The 22,922-nt window shown below is 32.6% G+C and overlaps 1 protein-coding gene across 2 annotated transcripts; it reads left to right on the top strand.

Annotated features, from left to right (window-relative positions):
- The first annotated feature begins 6,438 nt into the window (after nt 1-6,438).
- Nucleotides 6,439-22,349, top strand: LOC130901640 (protein MTSS 2). 2 transcript variants are annotated; one of them, XM_057813151.1, is made up of 15 exons: nt 6,439-6,863; nt 7,309-7,370; nt 7,492-7,565; nt 11,876-11,960; nt 12,052-12,143; nt 14,190-14,425; nt 14,491-14,781; nt 14,902-15,015; nt 15,280-15,457; nt 15,797-15,984; nt 16,041-16,301; nt 16,911-17,235; nt 17,291-17,581; nt 17,635-17,906; nt 20,237-22,349. In XM_057813151.1, exons 1-15 carry the CDS (start codon nt 6,792-6,794, stop codon nt 20,342-20,344), a joined length of 2,649 nt encoding a protein of 882 aa, XP_057669134.1. In that variant the 5' UTR covers nt 6,439-6,791; the 3' UTR covers nt 20,345-22,349. The 2 variants fall into 2 exon arrangements, with proteins under 2 accessions (XP_057669134.1, XP_057669135.1); XM_057813152.1 differs by lacking the exon at nt 14,902-15,015.
- The last annotated feature ends 573 nt before the right edge of the window (nt 22,350-22,922 follow it).

Below are 22,922 nucleotides of genomic sequence, written 5' to 3'. Positions count from 1 at the left end.
TGGAAGCGTTTAAATGATATTTTCTGCGCAATCCTTAGCTATACATGATTCTCGTAACAGTACTTCCAGGAAGAATATTTACAGTATTCAATATTTCAATACCAAATGCTCAGAATTAGACAAAGTAAAATCGTAACTAATCATCTATAGATTTCTTCGCACCTGCTAATCTGGATCGTTTTCGGAAGCGTTTAAATGATATTTTCTGCCCAATCTTCAGCTATACATGATTCTCGTAACATTACTTCCAGGAAGAATATTTACAGTATTCAATATTTCAATACCAAATGCTCAGAATTAGACAAAGTAAAATCGTAACTAATCATCTATAGATTTCTTCGCACCTGCTAATCTGAACCGTTTTTGGAAGCGTTTAAATGATATTTTCTGCGCAATCCTTAGCTATACATGATTCTCGTAACAGTACTTCCAGGAAGAATATTTACAGTATTCAATATTTCAATACCAAATGCTCAGAATTAGACAAAGTAAAATCGTAACTAATCATCTATAGATTTCTTCGCACCTGCTAATCTGGATCGTTTTCGGAAGCGTTTAAATGATATTTTCTGCCCAATCTTCAGCTATACATGATTCTCGTAACATTACTTCCAGGAAGAATATTTACAGTATTCAATATTTCAATACCAAATGCTCAGAATTAGACAAAGTAAAATCGTAACTAATCATCTATAGATTTCTTCGCACCTGCTAATCTGAACCGTTTTTGGAAGCGTTTAAATGATATTTTCTGCGCAATCCTTAGCTATACATGATTCTCGTAACAGTACTTCCAGGAAGAATATTTACAGTATTCAATATTTCAATACCAAATGCTCAGAATTAGACAAAGTAAAATCGTAACTAATCATCTATAGATTTCTTCGCACCTGCTAATCTGAACCGTTTTTGGAAGCGTTTAAATGATATTTTCTGCGCAATCCTTAGCTATACATGATTCTCGTAACAGTACTTCCAGGAAGAATATTTACAGTATTCAATATTTCAATACCAAATGCTCAGAATTAGACAAAGTAAAATCGTAACTAATCATCTATAGATTTCTTCGCACCTGCTAATCTGAACCGTTTTTGGAAGCGTTTAAATGATATTTTCTGCGCAATCCTTAGCTATACATGATTCTCGTAACAGTACTTCCAGGAAGAATATTTACAGTATTCAATATTTCAATACCAAATGCTCAGAATTAGACAAAGTAAAATCGTAACTAATCATCTATAGATTTCTTCGCACCTGCTAATCTGAACCGTTTTTGGAAGCGTTTAAATGATATTTTCTGCGCAATCCTTAGCTATACATGATTCTCGTAACAGTACTTCCAGGAAGAATATTTACAGTATTCAATATTTCAATACCAAATGCTCAGAATTAGACAAAGTAAAATCGTAACTAATCATCTATAGATTTCTTCGCACCTGCTAATCTGAACCGTTTTTGGAAGCGTTTAAATGATATTTTCTGCGCAATCCTTAGCTATACATGATTCTCGTAACAGTACTTCCAGGAAGAATATTTACAGTATTCAATATTTCAATACCAAATGCTCAGAATTAGACAAAGTAAAATCGTAACTAATCATCTATAGATTTCTTCGCACCTGCTAATCTGAACCGTTTTTGGAAGCGTTTAAATGATATTTTCTGCGCAATCCTCAGCTATACATGATTCTCGTAACAGTACTTCCAGGAAGAATATTTACAGTATTCAATATTTCAATACCAAATGCTCAGAATTAGACAAAGTAAAATCGTAACTAATCAGCTATAGATTTCTTCGCACCTGCTAATCTGAACCGTTTTTGGAAGCGTTTAAATGATATTTTCTGCGCAATCCTCAGCTATACATGATTCTCGTAACAGTACTTCCAGGAAAAATATTTACAGTATTCAATATTTCAATACCAAATGCTCAGAATTAGACAAAGTAAAATCGTAACTAATCAGCTATAGATTTCTTCGCACCTGCTAATCTGAACCGTTTTTGGAAGCGTTTAAATGATATTTTCTGCGCAATCCTCAGCTATACATGATTCTCGTAACAGTACTTCCAGGAAGAATATTTACAGTATTCAATATTTCAATACCAAATGCTCAGAATTAGACAAAGTAAAATCGTAACTAATCACCTATAGATTTATTCGCACCTGCTAATCTGAACCGTTTTTGGAAGCGTTTAAATGATATTTTCTGCGCAATCTTCAGCTATACATGATTCTCGTAACAGTACCTCCAGGAAGAATATTTACAGTATTCAATATTTCAATACCAAATGCTCAGAATTAGACAAAGTAAAATCGTAACTAATCAGCTATAGATTTCTTCGCACCTGCTAATCTGAACCGTTTTTGGAAGCGTTTAAATGATATTTTCTGCGCAATCCTCAGCTATACATGATTCTCGTAACAGTACTTCCAGGAAGAATATTTACAGTATTCAATATTTCAATACCAAATGCTCAGAATTAGACAAAGTAAAATCGTAACTAATCAGCTATAGATTTCTTCGCACCTGCTAATCTGAACCGTTTTTGGAAGCGTTTAAATGATATTTTCTGCGCAATCCTCAGCTATACATGATTCTCGTAACAGTACTTCCAGGAAGAATATTTACAGTATTCAATATTTCAATACCAAATGCTCAGAATTAGACAAAGTAAAATCGTAACTAATCACCTATAGATTTCTTCGCACCTGCTAATCTGAACCGTTTTTGGAAGCGTTTAAATGATATTTTCTGCCCAATCTTCAGCTATACATGATTCTCGTAACATTACTTCCAGGAAGAATATTTACAGTATTCAATATTTCAATACCAAATGCTCAAAATTAGATAAATTAAAATCGTAACTATTAATCCATATATTTGTTCGGTCCTGCTAATCTGGATCGTTTTTGGAAGCGTTTAAACGATATTTTCTGCGCTAACTCCGGCTGTACATGGTTCTCGTAACAGTACTAGTATCGAAAAGACCTTCCTGGAAACGGTTCAATGCGTGCAACGGGCTTTAGCACCATAGTATAAGATCATGGCCAATTAAGCAAGTTTCCTGAAAACTTTGATTGTATAGAGAAGATTCAGATAATATGGTCACTGAAACTGGTCACAAGGTCAATTAGCAGCACGTGCATCTTCAACCAGTTATATTCGTCTTGTTTTAAGCTCGCGTTATCAACGAAAGATAGTTGCTCGTGAGGAACTCGAATCACCAAATGTGCGTTGTTGACTTGAAATTTGAGATTGCAGTTTTACTGGCACTCGAATATTTTTAATATCGAATGTATTTAATTAGATTGGTCAGCATGAAAATCATTCTATACGTGTATTATAGTTTATACTTACCAAAAGAAGAAATAGATATGGAGCCAATATGAAACTTAAAGTTGTAGGAAGTTCGTCGATAGAAAGAAAAGCTTGACAACACACCAAAATTTCTATGCTGGTAAGAAATATTCTTATAAATAACATGTACCCGTAAAAATCATTGAAATTTTTAACAACCACATAAATTTGTGTGTAAATTATCTTGAAATAAGATCTGTAATTCTTCTCGACGAAAGATATGGTCGTTGGAGAATATGTTGTTTGAAGTAATTGTCCTATTTTCTTCAATCTAATTTGTAAAATATTAGCAATATCTATAGCCATTAAATCGACGAACGACATTTTTGCGAATAGTCCAGTCGCAGGTAATGAATAGATCCAATGCTCAGATGAATTTTGTTGATTTAACGAATAACCGAGTATAAAGCTCATAACGATTGTCGTGAAAAGGTGTAAGCATTTTTTGATATAGAACCAGTTTTTAATTTGTAGCGGTCCCACTTTTTTATCTATAGAATATAAATTCTTAACGATCTCGAACCATTGTTTACTTTTGAAGATAAAATTGTACAAAGATATGAAATTAAACAATATAACTGATACCATAATAGGCAGCATCAAAAATTTACGATCTCCAATCATTATAGTGTGACAGGAGTAAACATATACTGAAGTTTCAATAAAAATTTTCATCACTGCTATAATATTTTGAATCCGCTGATACTTTTTCGTTAAAAATAAGGGTGTTATTGTAAATACAGTACTAATAGATAAAGATAATTTAAATATTTTCATATCTGAATTTAGTGATTCGTTTTTAGTCCACATCGTGACAGAAAAGCTTCGAAAATAAATGTTTCAATCCTCTTAATTACTTAGATTGAGTCATATTTTGTATGTAATGTAATCTAATGTAATTTTCTGTTTATGAATAATAGGAATATCAAAAAATAATTTGTGAAACAGGTTTTATTCCCCTTTAGGTAACAAAAAATTACATAACAAGTAATTTATTTTTTCATTCACATAGGGAAACTAATGAGCACAATATTTGATGATATTTTCATGATACAGGGTGTCCCACGACGAGTTAAAACTATCTGTATATAGCAAAATACTTATAGTAGAATCATGGAAATTTCTACGTTTGGATCTTCTGATACGATCTTTTTAACTAAAATATTTTCAAAGATGACTGTAACTTTGTTATTTTAAATGGAACACCCTGTATATTAATACATTTTTGAAATCTACGTATAATTTTAGTACACTTCTGTCTAATAACTTTTTTCGAAAAATACATACTTTTTGAGTTATAAATTTTTTTGTAAAAAATTTGATCGATTGCAAACCCTATTTTTTCACGAAATACCCTTGAAGATATGAAAATGATTTCTATTCGGTTGCTTTTAACAAGGTCAGACGTATTTGAATATTGAAAATTTTTCATTTTATACAGGGTGTGTTAAAAGTTTAACTTCATTAATATCAAATTTCTCTATTTTTTTAAATAGAACCACCCGGTTTTTTCTATTTTAATGAATTCAGGGGTAAAAAATAAGGCAAATTTATGTATACTTTTGTGGTCTAAATTTTATTTTGACCCGTTGATACAAGCACTAAGAAATAAAAAAGTATTTTTCTCTATCTTGTCAAGGTCTGTATAAAAAATCAACTAATCCTATTCCAACTTTTAGTCGTTTTCAAGATATTTGAGGTTTTAAATTTTTATTGTATTTTTTAACAAGTTTTAATTTTTTATGTATACTTTTAGTAGGCTCTGTAATAAATGACATTTATTTAACTGTCATTAGTCAATTGTTGATACATTCGAAAATCGTTCTCAATTTAATAACGAATAAATAAAATTTAGACTACACCTGCATCTTTAAAAATGTACATAAAACATTTAATATCTGGATAACGGTAAGGTTTAAATATGGAAGAGTATACATGAATTCACCTTATTTTTCACCCCTTAATGCATTAAAATAGAAAAAAACCGGGTGATTCTATTTAAAAAAATAAAGAAATTTGATATTTATGAAGTTAAACTTTGAACACACCCTGTATAAAATGAAAAATTTTTCAACATAAATTCAAATACGTCTGACTTTGCTAAAAGCAACCGAATAGAAATCATTTACCATATCTTTAAGGGTAAAGGGTAAAAAAAAATTTATAAGGGTCTGCAACGGTCAAATTTTTTACAAAATAATTAATAACTCAAAAATTATGCATTTTTCGAAAAAAGTTCTTAGACAAAAGTATACTAAAATTTTACGTAGATTTCAAAAATGTATTAATATACAGGTTGTTCTATTTAAAATAACAAAGTTACAGTAGACTTCTGATAGAACCGGAAGTCGGCCATCTTTGAAAATACACACCCAAATGTAGAAATTTTCATGATTCTACTATATATACCTGTATATAGAGTGAATGTCCCTTTTGTGGTCTATTTGAGTAAATTTATAACTTTAACGAATAAGGATTGAGGTCTGCGGATACGTCGATGTCCTGGTGATAACCATGCGAGGAAAGTATGATTATATCATAGTGAATCAAATGCATTTGCCCTATCAATCGCTCAAAAAAGGTGTGTCAATAAAAGTCTGAGCATTAACCCTTCAAAAAACACTCCAGTTCCATTTACGAGGAGGAACAATTACATTCTAAAAATCTTCAGAATGAAATATTCGAACTAGGTCGAATATTAAATATCTTGGAGTTACCTTCTATCAAAGACCGACACAGGAGATAACACATTCAAGCAGGGAGCCATAAGACCTGAATGACTTTATACAACTGCAGCAAAATGGTCGATCAAAATTGAAAACACTATAAAAACCAAATTTAATAATATTAATTTATTGGTTCTCAAATGGTTTCGACTCATCGACGTATAATATGTACCTTTATCTCTAAATAAAAATAAAGTCATCTCCACAAATATAAGATGTCTTATAAATTTACAAAATCAATACATGGGTTAAATAGGATAGATAGCGTCGCCATCTTCTGCAAATATCTAACCTATTAATAGTACGGATTTCTATTTTACTGTTTCTCAGACTCGTACAGTGGGGGCGTAAGTAGTATTACATCATACCAGTATGGACGGAGATTTAAGAAAATTTAGAATGTCAGAATCGAGGTATATAAAAGAAGAATGGGATAGATGAAGAAATGTCAAGGATGTTATAAGAGCAGTGTTGAAAAACTACAATTTGTTATATTCGCATGTATTCCAATTCCAAATAAGAATGATATAAAATTATTTATAATAAGTGCATCTTTATAAAGTGAAATATTAAGTGTACATGTGATCGTGTGTTTGCGAAGGGTAGATTGTGTACTCGTACTAACTGTAAACAGACATTCCCTTTACTTCGTAAACTGGAATCGGGCAGATGATAAAATTATTGTAATCGCTTTAGTTTTCTTGTAATGGATAGTGCAATGGAACGTGAAACTGGAGCATTGGGCGGACTCTTTCAACAAATTATCCAGGATATGAAGGTAAATTATAAAACTAGCATAATAAACTGGTTAAAAATAATTATGGTTTCTCCAATCAAATTTTCATTTAACACGACTGTAAATTGCATCTAGTTTAGAATTATTGAACCAGAAACGATCCGGAATAAATAATTTAAAGATATTACTATCAATGTGCATGTAGAATTTTTGGCGTTTATTAAATATACTAAAATTATTCAGAAAGTAATATTGAATTTATGATATTTCAATATTTGGTTATTTACATAATGTCGTAAGTTTTTTATTAGACTGTCAATTATTATTAATCTAGGTTATTATAAGCAATTATTTTGAAATGAGTCCTCTTTCGAATATCTATGTCAAACAATTTTAATTAAATGTTGTTTTTATAAATTAGGACAACCCTTTCATATTCAACTATATCTCATAATTTGCTTAAGTATTTTTTTAATGTTTCTTGCAGAATGGAATGCCCTTATGGGAAGATTTTGTTACAAAAGCTTCCAAGCTACATTCTTCACTTAAGTAAGTATTAAAATTGTGCACTTGGAAATTTAATTTTTTTTATTTATTTAAATTAAAAAAATATATACAGGGATAGAATGAAACAACAAGATTTTAGTTACTACTTTTATTTTTTATATAGGGCAACTATTTTGGCAGTCACAGCATATTTAGAATCATTTCAAAGAATTGCTGATTCTGCTACTAATACTAGAGGTAAGTTAATTTCATTGTAATAGCTATTGTATACATGTAGAAAGGAATTTTTTGTCATAAACTTGTTTCTTTGTTTTTCTTTTATCTGCTTTTTTATAGTCTTATTTTTTCTCATAAAAAATCTATGGAAATGTTGAATAAAATAAGTCATAAAATCCGTTAAAAGAGAGAGATTCGTTTTTTGATGATGGATAAGGGAAGTTTTTTTATAAGAGATAGGTTTGTTGGAGTTAGCCCTGATATATGAGTTAATCCTTTGCAAGGCTGGGGTTCTGAAGGTTGCGTAGGGTTGTGCTCGCTGGAAAGGAGGAAAATCGAACGACCATTGGCCAGAAGACTCTTCTCTATTTGGGTTTTTTTTGTCAATCATTTGGATGGTGGACCGGTTCACCAGGTTACAGGGAAACCAGAAAACCTACAACACTGTGTATATACAAAGTTATACATTCTATTGAGAATTGTACCGGCTCCAATTGAGCTCTTTCAACCCTGTATTTTTGTGGATGGTCAGTCCACATTTCATTCCTATTCCATTTCATTGTATATCTTGCACAATCTGATCTTCCACATCTATTTTTTGGTCAATCTTTTCTCGTTCGGTCTCTATTCTGTAATGTTCCTTGTAACTTGTCGTTTTTCCATTTTTTAACGTGTCCGTTGTATTCATTTTACTGTAATTGAATTTACTATATCCTGATTATTCTCCTCTCGTATATCCTTAGTTGTTATTCGTCCATATTTGTTAGTTTCATAGACAAAAAAAGATAATTGTAAATAAATGTTTGTAAGGTTAAAAATTTGTAACATCTGTCTGTCTATCTTTTAGTAAATTATATTTTTATGTAGATTTGGCCTCGTAGGGACAAAAAAATAATTTACGAACATACGCGAGGATGTAAAAAACAATCCTTACTCATCGATAACTCAACTTTCTATTAATGAAGTAATTTTTGAAATGTATGGAATATTTTTTTAAATTTATTACAAACGCACATACAATCAAATTTTGTTCTTTCACGAAATTAATTTTTGTGTCAAGTGAACTGGACCCTTAATAGTGAAAAGTTGAAATGGTTATAGTCAATTCATTTAATCGAGTATTCACCGTGATGGCCGTCATTTCGTGACCAATATTTTCTTTTAATCATGTCAGGGAAGTCGCTTTGTTAGTTTGTAAACTATTTGACATAACCCCATAAGAAAAAGTACATAGATATTAAATCAGAGCTGCGTAGAGGCCAACTTGGGTCATCTCTCCTGAGATCAATTTGCCAGGAAAAATTCTACAAAGTCGTGACTGAGATCTACGAGGACAGTCCCAGAAGTACCTGGCCTGACCTAGAGATTAGAAAGTATACAATCCATATAGTTTGACGAAAGTTGTTTAGTATTTATTTGGCAGCCATCAATAGTGAAGGTTTTCAGTGAATTTGTAAACATCGTTATGTGATATAATACTTTTATTTAAAAGGCATTAGCCTAACCAATATAAAAGCTGAATGATGATGAGCATCGCAGTGGTCGACGTTTGAGTGAAGAAAGTGTTGTTTTATCAAGGCAATGCACCAGCTCACAAACACGTTATATCACTAGGAAAATGAATGAATAAAAGTTTTAATTGCTACCTCATTCGCAAGATTTAGCTCCCTCTGATTATTTTCTAATCCCAAACTTGAAAAAATGGCTCAGTGGTCAAAGATTTTTAAACAATGAAGAGGTGATGTCGATTCTTATTATAAAAACATCGCTAAGAAAAGTGTATGGATCTAAAACGAGATTACGTGTTTTCTTTGTTGAGCCAGGTACTTCCGGAACCATCCTCGTATATCAAAATCGATCGTATCATTTTTATTGGTTGTGTATCACGTAAATTATAGGGTGAGCGAAAACTTTTAACCGGTAGTATATATAATTGAGTTGTTCAGATTGAAATTGATGAAATATACAAAAGACGCGTGCTTAGTTTGGTATTAAAACCGTATAATTGTTTATTGCGATACCGCTGGATGCACAAACCTCATCGATTGACCCACATTTTTTCTCACAATATAACAAACGCTTCTGCAACGTTGATAGTCGGCAAAAAGGCCATTGCACCCTATTTTCAAGGCGATATATTTTGTCTATTTTTAGTTAAAAGGGTTTATATTCCATATGAATTTAATCTGTAAGCGTGTTTATTTCTTTTCGTGTGATGCTGTTAAAAAATTTATCACGTGATGTTTCCGCGTTAGAATATAATGGCTGTCGGATATCAGCTTGTCCGTTAATTAGACGCAACTGTTTTGTTTTAAAAATCAATCTAAAAAAACATAAAATTTCGTATTCATTGATCATGAATTATATTCAGTATTGCTGTCTAGCAATCTACTCTTTGATGTTAATCTGTAGAGGTCCAAGAAGAGATTGCAAGTCTTCCAAATAGTGAAAAAGTGTCCATAATAATTGCTGTCAACTTATTTATTACGAGGGTTAACTTTTAAGTTTTTACAATCAAACATGGACACCGAGTGTGAAGTATAACCTTAGTTCTTATCGATTCTGCTAGGAACTAAAGGAAACATCAGAGCATCTCTGTGAGTACGAGGCGAGTATTCATAAACAAAGGCTACAGATGAACGAACTTCACGCCCTAGCTAATCTAATTTATTCTAAATCGCCAATATAGACCTCAAATCTATGATTAAACCTCCTTTTTCTACAAAAAATTTTTTGTTTCTCTAATATTGAGGGGAGATAATAAGTTTTACATTTAAAATAAGTGCAGCATCTATTTTTTCAATGTTAATGCTGTACTTTGCCGTTTATCACGTGATACTGGTCACATCACTGCATTTGTAAACATTGTTTATTTCCTCCATGTTCCTGCGTCCGTATGTGATGAATGTCGAGAAGGTAAACCAAAATCGATTGTCATTACGTGAAACGTCGATACTGTTCGCCAAAATGGTTAAAGATGATCGGAATGTAACTCACAGACAGTTAGAGGCTTGTTTTAGGATATAGCAGACTGCAATACAATCCATTTGGCATGAACATTTAGGTGGAATCCGCATGTCGGCTCCCATAAAACACATCAAACAACTGAAGGAGAAAAACATTAAATTAATGTCTGATTAACCGAACTCACTCAATTTATAACCTTGTGATCTTTTCTTGTTCTCTAGTTCTTACGATATCATCTAGTAAGTGAAAAGAAATATTTCCAGAATGTCTTGAGCACACCAATTTTTAGTTTTCTGGTATCTTGGAGTGGAAGCCGGAATGGGAAAAAATCAGTATCCCAATGACCATAAAACAGGGAAAATAAGAAAGTTGAATGCTTGAAGATCGTTTGTAGAATATGCAGTATGATATTTTACCCATTTCCAAATGTGAAAGTTTAATGAAAAGTCTTCTAATCCATATGTTTTATCTTAGAACGAATGGGAAAAATGCATTTGATGTATGGTTTGGCTTCTGGTAACTCATCAGAAGCCAGAAGGTTGTATACTGAATGCTTTCCGTGCAGAATTATACATAATTGTACAACTTTTGTTAGGATTTATCACAGCTTGGAAAAAACAGGTTTTCTACTTAAATTGAGTAAACCAGTTTCCATTATTTTTTATAAAATGAAATGGAGAAGGTCAAAATCGAACTATACGAACACCAACTTTAGAGCAAAATGCATTATATGCAGTAGATGTTGATCCCACAACTAACTTACGCAAAATGTCACATACAATTCACGGAAATGTCTTCCGTAGATTCCGAAAGTGTGTTTATTATAGTTTTTTTTGTAGTTGTACTAACCAAGTAAATTTTTAACATTTAAATTTTTCTTTATGAAAGTAACACGATTTTCAACAGCATGTAGTATGCAATGAGAAATGTTTTTATACCTCCTTTAAATATATTGAATAAATAATTACAATTTATGATAATTTTCTTCAGAATGTTTTGTTATGGCAAACAATTTCCTTGGAATGTACAACGATTTAAAAATCTGCATAACTCTTGAACTATTTTTGTTGAGAAATCCATTTTTGTTACCTTTATATTGTACAGGTTGTCCCTGTAAAAGTTACGGATTGTTAACCATTAGCATGAGCCTTCCCTAGCTTTCAAATAGTAGTGTAGAATTATTTGTTTCGTCAAACACACCACGAACACTCTGTAGAATCGTACATAGTCGTACAAGATAATTTTGACGTTAGTCCTTTTATATGTTTCGCCCACTTTCTCGTCCAAAGTAACGTCTTTGGTTTCATGTGAATTTTTATATCGACTTTGTTGATATAAGAAATTTCTCATTATATTTGTTATAGGAGCAACTAGAGAAATAGGAACAGCTCTAACTCGAATATGCTTACGACACAAAGCAGTCGAAAATAGACTTAAAAAGTTTACGAGGTAATAAAAATTTTGTTGTTGTTTCTTTTGTACTATATTTCGAATTATAAACAACAATTTATTTTATATGAAATATATATATGATTTGTAGTGTCATTATGGAATGTTTGATTGTTCCATTACAAGAAAAATTAGAAGAATGGAAGAAAATAGTCGTGAATTTGGACAAAGACCATACGAGAGGTAAAATATATTTTTCTTAAACATATTTTATGAATTTTACAGACACGAGATGGCGGTTTGACGACAAAAAAATATTTGCTTTTTTGCTATATCAGGACTAATAATTATTTTGTGATATTTTGTACTAATATGGGATTATATGAAAAAATTCCACTATAATCTATTTAGAAAAATGGATTTTTGGGTAACAGCTATGAAAAAATATAAATGTTACCATATAATATAAGAGAAATACCAAAACTTTGTTTTCTTTCTAACCTTTTAATTTTTAAACCTCTGTTTTTTGTGAATTAACTTAATTCTAAGTCTCTTTTCTATGAGCTCAAATTTGTGGTTTCGACATACTTTGGTCTTTATCAAAATTGAGCTTCTTCCTTTGGTTTTATAGTCTGCAGAGGCTCTTCCTGGTCGCAATGCTCAATGTGATATTTTCGTCTCCCTCCAGTTTTAGAGCTTCTAGATTTCACCGAGTCAATAAGTCGAAAATACTGCCTCCTCGTCGTTAAGGTTTTTTATCTCTTCCGTTGATCATTGATGTAGATGTAGAAAATACACAACCTCCGAGGCAGATTCTTGCATGTTAAGCAATTCAAACCAACGGTCGCCATCTCTATTTGAGTTCGCACAGTAGTAGTTGAACACCATGTACATTGTCTTGGTGAAACAGTGATTTTTTCTTCGACGTATGAGGTCATCGTTGCTTGATTTTTGCATTTTGGAGATAGTCTATGAAGAACATCCCAAAATACTGAAGCCATAACCTTCTCAGCTGATTGTTGGGTCTTTGGACGCTTCGGACATGGTTTACCGGCTGCAGTCCGCTCAAATGATGATCGTTTTGATTTCGGAGTGAAGTGATGGATCCTTGTTTCATCCATTGTCACATATCGACGCAAAAAATGTGTTTTATTACGTGTAAACATGACCAAACACTGCTCTGAATCATCAACGCGTTATTTTTGATTGACCGTGAATAAATTTCGAAGAAAGCTCTCTAATGGTCAAATGTTCATGCAGAATTGTAGACTTCTGATATCTTTATGGCCTCAGCTATCTCACGCAATATCAATTTACGATTAGATTTAGCCAATTCGTGGAGTTTTTTATGTTTTCTGGAGTAACAACCTCAATTGGATGACCAGAACATTCACCATCATCTATGTCTGTACCACTGCACCAAATTGTTCTTTTCGATGGAACATAGTCCGGATAACACTTTTGAAGCCATTGTTGAACTTCTACAGTATTTTTTTTTAATCAAGAAGCAATGATAAATTAACACACGAAATTGTTTTAAAAATAACAAAACTAGCTTCACTTAAATAGCTGTCACTTTTTCCTGGCTAATCGAAATGTCATGAAATTTGATACATAGTCATTTGAAAGTTGGTACTTCATAAACGTCATATAGATTTGACAATAGTAGCGCCATCTGTGTGTTAGTCACACGACTTATTGAGTGATGTAATACGTCAAAAATATATAACAATGGAAACTCTTTTTTTTCTCCGTATTTACATAACAACGAAAACAATTTTCTTTATGTCAGTATTATAACTAATCTATTTGAGTAAAATTTTGACAGATGACGTCATAAACATGGGGAAAATTAACAATATAATCACAGTAAACTCTGAAGAAACAGTTTACCGCCAAACCGCTCTTTTAGACCAACCGCCCACGGGGCAACTGTTTTGAAACAAAGGTTTGAAACCAGTTGATCTTACAACGGTTTGACAACGTATATGAAATAATGATCGTCAAGAACTAAATCTCAAATTTGTGGAAAAATTGCTTTTTATCGACATTCGATAAACGTTGTATCTGTCTGCTGCTGCGAGCTCAAATTTTGACTAAGGTACTGATGGATCCAATATTCTCGCTGTATCCTGCGTTGTCTGAATACAAAGTAAAATTACTGCTGCACCAACCGATTTAATACTAATAATACGTGTGCGCTCAAAAGTTTTACTATTGCAAGATTAAATGGTTTGCAACCTTCGTTTCAAAACATTGAATCTCCTAAATCAAAATTTCTCTATTTAGATTTCAAAAGAGCGAAATCCGAACTTAAGAAAAGATCGACAGATACGTTGAGGTTACAAAAAAAATTGAAAAAAGGCGTGGGCGGTGATGTGCAGAAAAGATTCGAATGCGGACTTCAAGATGTTACCGAAAGACGTCAATTGTTGGAGGAAACGGAAAAGCATGCCGTTAGAGCTGCTTTGATCGAAGAAAGAACTAGATTTTGTTCGTTCGTCGGACTGCTTAAACCAGTTGTGGTAAAATCTCGTTGAAACGAATTTAAACATATTTTTTTACTATTTATTTATTTTTTATTAAATAGGAAGAAGAAATAGCGATGCTTACGGAAATGGGTCATTTACAAGAAGCCGTCCAACAATTAGAAAAACACACCTACGATCCAAAATCTCTACCGCCAGCGTCCGAACAAATTATAGCGGATTTAAAAAGTTCGGAGAGCGGTTGGTCGTTTCAAACACCGCCTTCTTCGCCGTCCAGCTTAGGCTCGAGAAAATCCTCCATGTGTTCCATAAGTTCCATCAATAGCTCTTCATCGAGCAGCTCCAAAAGTCACCATTCTCCCAGTCATCCATGGCAAAGGTCCCTTTCACAGGTAAATCTATATAACAAATTTACGATTGGACGTTTTTTTTTGTTTCTATTTATTTAGTGTAGTTGATTTTATTTGTTTTTATTTTAATTTTTTTTTTATTTTCTTTTTATTATCAAACAGCCAGTAGGTCGTAGTGGTACAATGCGTGTTAGATCCGTATCTAGTCAAGATTCTGGATTTATGTCACAAGATACACTTTTTCTAAGACCACCTTCAGCTTTTAGTGCTACCCAGGTAAGTTTAGGTATTGAAACGATTTATATAAAAAAATTTTTTTTTCATCAAAACTTGATATCGACGAGCGTTCTGGGCGACAGTTTCCTTTCACTTCTTATAGGCATTTCCGGAACCTATTTAACCACTTGTTCATAGTTGATTCCATTCAGAAAATTTGTATATTCTTACTACTAAATAATCTTTGACCTTTTCGAAGTCATATTGTCTGCCATATTAGTTGATCTAATTATTATAGGGGTTTGACAAAATTTATTTTTTTAGATATCCAACATGTCAGAACACAGCAACAACAGCAGCAGTTCAAGTACTCCTTGTACTCCTTTTCCTGTAACTGCGGCTCCAACAACGACAGCCACGTGGCCAAATTTACAAGAAACTATACAATTTGAAAGAGCAGCTTCCGCAATCATCAACGATAGACCACACACTATATCATCAGGTAAAAAAACACTAGTGGCATCAATATATTTGTGTTATTAATTTCCACCATTTCTAAATACTTATTTAATCCTGAAACCTTTCTACCTTTTCAGGTGTAAACCATGCAAGAGTTAAGTCATTACGTGGGCTCCATTTTCGATTTTCCTATCCTGTGTCTTTTGTTTTATTTCCTGCTATCTTATTCTTAATTTCTCCTGTCCAGTCCCACTTATCTCCCATTCTTATAAATGGGTCGAACGAACTTGAATGCCTTCTATTTTATTTTGAATTTTATAAATAAAAAAATAATAAAATTAGTTGCAAGCTGAGTTTCAAAACGTACATTATTTTATTACAGCTTACGAAAAAGGACATCAGCGATCTCCTTTAACCGTATATACATTCCAAGCTCCAGATCAGACTTTATCTCAACCAGCTAGTCCGGTTACATTAACTGGACCCACAGATACAACTTCGAATATCGTACCGCCCAAAAGTCCGGGAACTGCGGTTAAATCGTCTCTATCTAAACCGCCTCTACCTTTGGTAAGTAATCTCAAATAATTTCCAATATTATTCTAAATGTTTATTGATGTTTTTAGCGTTGTTCTTCATTGGAACGTCCAAGCGGTCCTTCGATTCCGGCCAAAACAATTACGCAGGGTGTAAGAGTATTGCCTCCGGGTGCAGAATTATCGGTAATCAAAAAACCGTCTCCGTTACCGTCTCATTTATCTAAAATTAATACCCAACCGACGTACGCAAATATGCACGAACTCGCAATTATGGCGGCTGCTGCCAAAAATCAGGATAAGGGCTTTCCGCCACCTCCTCCTACGGAGTTCACTAGTCCACCAGAAAAGGTAAAAAAAAATCAACTCTCTATCTGTTACCGCGAAAATGCTCAATTATATATCTTGTTTTCGTCAAATCTAACCTCAAAATTCCAACGTTTCACATTTTATTCCAATTTTTCGGACCTTATTTCACCTTTTCAGACCTAATTCCAACATTATAGACTTAAATCCAACGTTCCAGGCCTTATTCCAACATTCCAGACCTTATTGGAAAGTTCTAGACCTTATTCCAATGTTCCAGATCTCTGATACCTTCCAGACTAACGTTCCAGACGTTATTTCATCAATACAGACCTTATTCCAACGTTCCAGGCCTTATTAGAACGTTCTAGACCTTATTAAAACGTTCCAGATCATATTGGAACGTTCCAGATCTTATTAGAACATTGCAAACCTTATTCCAATATTCTAGACCTTATTCCAACGTTCTAGACCTCATAGTAGCGAACTAGACCTTATTCCAACGTTCTAAGCCTTGTTTAGACGTTCTAGATCTTTCTACTACCTTCCAGGCTAATCGTTTACATTGTATCTCGAAATTTCTAGAAAGGTTAAATCTATGATGTTAACTAACAGGTCAGACGATAATTCATTTTATTTTTTCATTCGTTTCAGGCTGGCGAATGCGAAAAAGAAAGTAGTACAAGCGAAAGTTCCTTAGAATCATCTAGCGGATACGGAAGTCAAACTACTTTCAATTTCGAGGAAATGCATCACGTAGAAAATATGAGTAATACAGGAACGTTACGTAATACACTTTTGAGAAGAGGATCTATACAAAATCAAAAACCTCCACCGCCGATAAGGAGAACGTCGTCTATAACAAATACGTCCACTATAGGTAGTTTGGAAAACTTGCCACCGCCGCCGGCTTTTTTGTTGGAACCTTCTATTCAACCGCCGCCTAAACAGCAACAACAACAACAACAACCGACTACCGGTAAATACGTCAATTATTTGTGGAATTATGTCGTTTTAACTTTTATCTAATTCAGGTATAAACGTCGCGGAAACTGTAAAGGCTTTGACGGAATTGAATCATACACCGGCCAGTCCGAATTCAGTTAGACGCATGTCGACCTCGTCCCAAAATATCTTCCAAACTACGTCGCAGACTCAATTCGCGACTCCTCTACTGAGTACTTTTCAAAATCAATCCAAAGTATCGTATTTATCGCAATCTGGCGGCGTGGTTTACGCTCAACCGTTACAAATAACCGGTAGTCCGACTACGATGAGACGAATACAAAATTTACGATCGCAAAGCGCCGATAGAAAATCCGATGGTAAATAACGTTTCATCAATTTTATCTTCGCATTTCGAAAATTTATTTTTCAGGTCCCGGTGGCGTCAGTTCTAATTTCATAGCGTCGCTTAGCGCCAAATTGACGCCACATCTCAGTCCAAAATCATCGAGAAGATTATCCGAAGATAGTACCACACCGACTAATTCTCCTATTAATAAACACGCTCATCATCACAAATCTGGTCCGGGTCAAAGTTTTTTGGATTCTTTGAACGCCAAACTTTCACAGACGCATACTCTAAGCGCTCAACCGACTCAATTGAAGGCCAATAAGATCCGTCAAATGATTAATAGTAGAGCGCAGGTGAGAAAAATGTTTTTTCAACAGTAAACCTGCGAATTGATACTTGAAAGTGGTACTTTTATATACAAAATTATATCAGTTTATGCTGGAGTCACTATATATTCAAAAATACACAATTATGAATGAATCACTCCATACTTGCGAAAGTTAAATCACCCTATATATTCAGATTCACGGTTCCATAAAAATAAACAATAATAGTGTATTTTTCTTCTAATCACCCTCTATATTGAAATTTATGATTTTTTATCAACTTATATTTTATTTTTTGTATAATGCTTGAATCACCTTATATATTTGAAAGATGATGTTTGAATTGTATAGTTTTTACAAAATTGCTTGAATCACCTTGTATATTCAAAATGTGATGCGTATCACTGTTTAAATCACCCTATATATTCATGGATAATTAACAATAAACAATAATAGTGCTGGAATCATACTATATATCTGAGTTTTGAAAACACCAGTTTTGAAATTTGTTCCATAATATTTGAATCACACTATATTTTTGAAAAATTGCTTTGTATTCTTCTAACCACCCTGTATATTGAAATGTATACTTCTTGAATCATCCTATATATTTAAAATTGTGATTAAACAACAATTTATTGAAAATTTGTTCCATATTAATTTTATAATCACCCTATATACTGTATATTTGTAATTTGTTGTCTAACAATGCTAGAATCATCTCATTCATTCAAAATTAAATCGCTAATATTACTTGAATCATCCTGTATATTTAGAAATATGGTTAAACAACTGCTGGTTGAAAAAGTAATTCTTAAAACACCCTATATATTTAAAAGCTGCTAAGTAAATAAGCCTCAGTCATTTTATTTTTGAAATGTGTTCCTTAATAATGTTTGAACCACCCTATATATTTAAAATTTGTCCATAATAATGTTGGAAATCCCAAAATTTTGAAAATTTGATCTATAATAACTTTGATCAACTGTAAATATTAATAATAATGTTTATGGAACAATTTATTCCAGTAGTTGTTTTGTAATCCAGAGCTCCAATCACCCTGTATATTTAAAAACTTTTCCATACTAATGCCTGCACACCCTATATATTTGAATTTATGTTTATATTGGCTAGGAAAAATTGTCCTGACTTATTATGAATTATTACAGACATTCGACCACAACGAAAAATTTTAAATTTAAATCGTGAAAGGTGAGCATTGAGTTGTAAAATAACAATTATTTCCTCATTCCAATCGAGTCCTGTATTTTCATTTAAGGATAAAATACTATCTTAACCTATAAATACCTTGAGATAGTAGTTTACGGTTTAAATGAATACTTTGGTGACTCTTGATGTGTGTTTTTACTAATTGTTTGAAGATTTACGTCACCCTTATTAAAACTATTACTATCCTCACTATTTTTTTATTTAAAAAGCAAGCACAAGAGGGTAAACCTTATTACACTCGAGCCATGTGAATATGGACCTTTTGCATGTTGTAGTGTTCATGAAAAACGTGTCTTGATAACTGATTCTACAAGCTCGCACTTCTCCCAAGAAAGGAGCTCCGATAAATTGACGTTCTAGACATCTGCACGTGAACTCGATGCTCATGAGCCACGTGCACTTCTCGAGTAGGTCTTGGAGACACTACTCTAGGTGGGATTATGTTGTAAAGCTCGGAAAAGCATCTGAAGTGGCAGTATCGGTAAAACAACGACCTCTCTTTTATGTTCTAAACTTTTTTGGTTAACACTGGATCGCCTATAAGTCGAATTGCTCGTTTGTGTATTGAGGCGATCATCATCAGATAGCTGCCTTAGATAATTACGCCACGTTGCTATGCTCTCAACCTCAACACTCAACAAGGGTCCTCAACAGGACCATATCCTGATCCTTTTTGCATTAAATTCAATGAGATTGCTTCCATACTACTTCAAAATGTTTTCAAGATCGGTATTGATGGTGGAAATCTGGAGAAAGAGATCAGGTGACAAAGGGAACACTAACTGGACCTCAAAGCTTCGGTCCATACGTTGGGTCATAGACCAGGAGATCCTCGATTGATCTATGCTTCTATCTATATCTCCATGACCTTGGGACTAAAGCAGTCGAAGCAGTAGTTGTTGGAAACTGTTTTTTGGTATGGGTTGATCCCGAACAAGTTTCAAATCTACAAGGGATAGGGAAAAGAGTTTGCATGTTACAATTGGTGGTATTCCATCGGGAGCAGTGGCTTTATTAATAAGAATTTTTGCCACTTATTCTTACACCTTTCGTTGTGTCCTTCAAGAACTAATATACATTTGAGTAATTTTTGTGATAAGATCAGAAGATTTATTTTAATGTTTCAGCCTGATCCGAAAGTTTGTCATGAATCGTTGATGGATCAAATTAAAAAAGGGGCAACTTTGAAACGTGCCAAATCAACGAACGATCGATCAGCTCCGAAAATATGCTAGTGAAATTTTAATCACTCGGTATAATCTTTTTAATATATCTTGTCGATTTAATATAGTTTCGGTTTGGAATTAATTTGAAATTCGATATTTTTATGCGAAGTACGATTTTTGGAATAATTTTTTTTTGTTGCCAAAAAATTGATTCTAATCCACTAAATTATAGTAACCAATTTGAAACGTCCACTGGTGGACGTTTAAATATATTATTTTTGGTATTAAATTTCGAATTAAATCCATCTAACACATATTTTAACATATCGTTAAGCTGAAATATCGAAATCCACCCTTAATCCTTTCAACTTTATAATCTTATATATCGTATTATGATGTATTATTATATGTACCCTATTTTGAGTGCTTGAAAAAAAAAATATTGCGTCCGAGGGCCAGTACGGTCCTATTCTATGTTTACGTTGTCGAGTGAATTTGGACAAGTGACAAGAACAGGACCGTACTAGCTTTCGAGCGTTTCTTTGGTGGATTTTGATATTATTTTAATAGTAATAACATTTTTTTATCCAACAATGTTCAATTGGTGTATTTAGTAACGTCCATTTTACATTAACTTGACTGAATTATTTTTATAAATGTTAGTAGAGTAGTAGGTTCAAGAATAAAAAAAATAAGGTAGTATCAATTATGGATTATATTAATATTAACAATGAAAACGGAATATGATGATGATTTAAAAATTTTCATTGTTCATAAATCAATTAATTATTAAAAAAAATAGATTCACAAAACTTATTAATTCCATCATTCATTTATTGTAGACGCGTCATTATTAAGGTCTATATTTATATAAGATAAATTTCTCAATATCGAATCCACACAGATCAAAAAATTACATCGCCTTGGGTTGTTTCTACTTTAAACAATATTTTCGACTTCTGTGTATTTTTTTTTAAATTGCTCAGATTATGGAGCTGTAACTCAAAACAAAGCCTCGCTTCCATATTTCCACAAGATTCTGGTAAAAAGAAATGAAATATTGTAGGTGTTCTTATATTCGGTTCTTCTTCTCCTGTACTCACTCGGTTACATGAAAATTTCTTCTAATCATTAATTTATCTGTTTTTGGGGTTTTTACTCAAGTATTATTACGAAAAGATAGAAAACCAAATTCTGGCTCATACATTTCTACTAGATTTTATTGAAAAGGGGGTGTTATTCTAGAAAATGTTGTAGGTGTTCTTAAATTCGGTTCTTCTTCTCTTGTACTCATTAAAATATCTTCTAACTATCATTTTATCGTTTTTTTTGTGGTTTTAATTCAAAATTTATTAAGAAAAGAACCAAAAACAAATCCTGGTTCACACATTTCCTCTAGATTTTAGTGTAAAAGGGAGTGGTATTCCAGAAAATATAGTAGGTATGTATGTTGTTTCTTCTTGTTTAAACACTATCATCTTCAACTTCTTCAGAGTTTTCTGCTACGTAACACATCAATCGAAGAAATTTTTAATCTTCTTTCGATATTTAACAATTTATGTTTAGAAGATGTGATTTGTGGTGACCTATATTTGTCAGATCAGTGACTTGTTTTGCTTCAACCGTTAGGTATGCGAGATGTCGATTGTTTTAACATCATCTTCATCTTCTTCAGAGTTTTTTACTACGTGACATCAACTGAAGAAATTTTTGTTATTTGTCTGTTAGATACACGTTGTTTGCGATGAACATATTTTCCGTTTTCATTGCGAATTAGATTTTAAAAATTTTTTTTAAATATTTGTAAATAGCCTGTTTAAGTAGTAAAACCACTTTCGGTAACAATGTATATAAACATTTAAATTATGTAAGAGATGTTAATATATTCAAAACTTGTAGTATTATCAATTAGAACGCAACATTTTATTTTATAGTACAATTTTTATATATTTAGAGAGTTTTGATCGATTAGAAGATCTTTAACTTGATACTTTAACTTCTACCTCTATGTTATTAAATAACGCATTTTCTTTTTTCAGTTTCTAGAACAAAATAAATCCTTATATAGCTCAAATTTTTAGATTTTTTGCTACATTTCTACGTTATGTATCAACAATGAAAAAAAAAAATTATAACGTGTTTATTGACCTGTACACCTCTTGTTTGCTTTCTCAATTTATGTATACACTAAACTATATACTAAGACATCAGATTATTTACTGACTTTCTCCTTGATAAACCATCGCCTATTTATACAAAACGGATTTCCAGATAACTCGAATTCTAGAATTTCCCTCATCCACCAAATTGGACTGTATCCAGAATCTCCCTATGTCCAAACTATCCCCAACCTTATATCCCTTATATAAATTGAACACATTATTTTAGCTCATACCACATATCCCCATAAGGACACGTAATTTTCAATGACAGTATACAGGTGGGATTTGAAAATATAAAAGTGAGGTGTAGCTACTATGGGACTATGAAATGTAATTAATCTTCACCTCGTGAAGAAGGCGATTTAATACAATTTTTTATCATTCTGTCGTTTGAGCGAGATATTACTTGAATACGATAACAAGGGACAATCTGTATACACTACATATATGCAGGTTAATGGTAAATTTGTTGAACAATTCATAAC

Source organism: Diorhabda carinulata, chromosome X (assembly GCF_026250575.1).
Source record: "Diorhabda carinulata isolate Delta chromosome X, icDioCari1.1, whole genome shotgun sequence".
Taxonomy (NCBI): domain Eukaryota; kingdom Metazoa; phylum Arthropoda; class Insecta; order Coleoptera; family Chrysomelidae; genus Diorhabda; species Diorhabda carinulata.
Note: the sequence above shows the minus strand (reverse complement) of the source record. Positions and strands in the feature narration are given on the sequence as shown.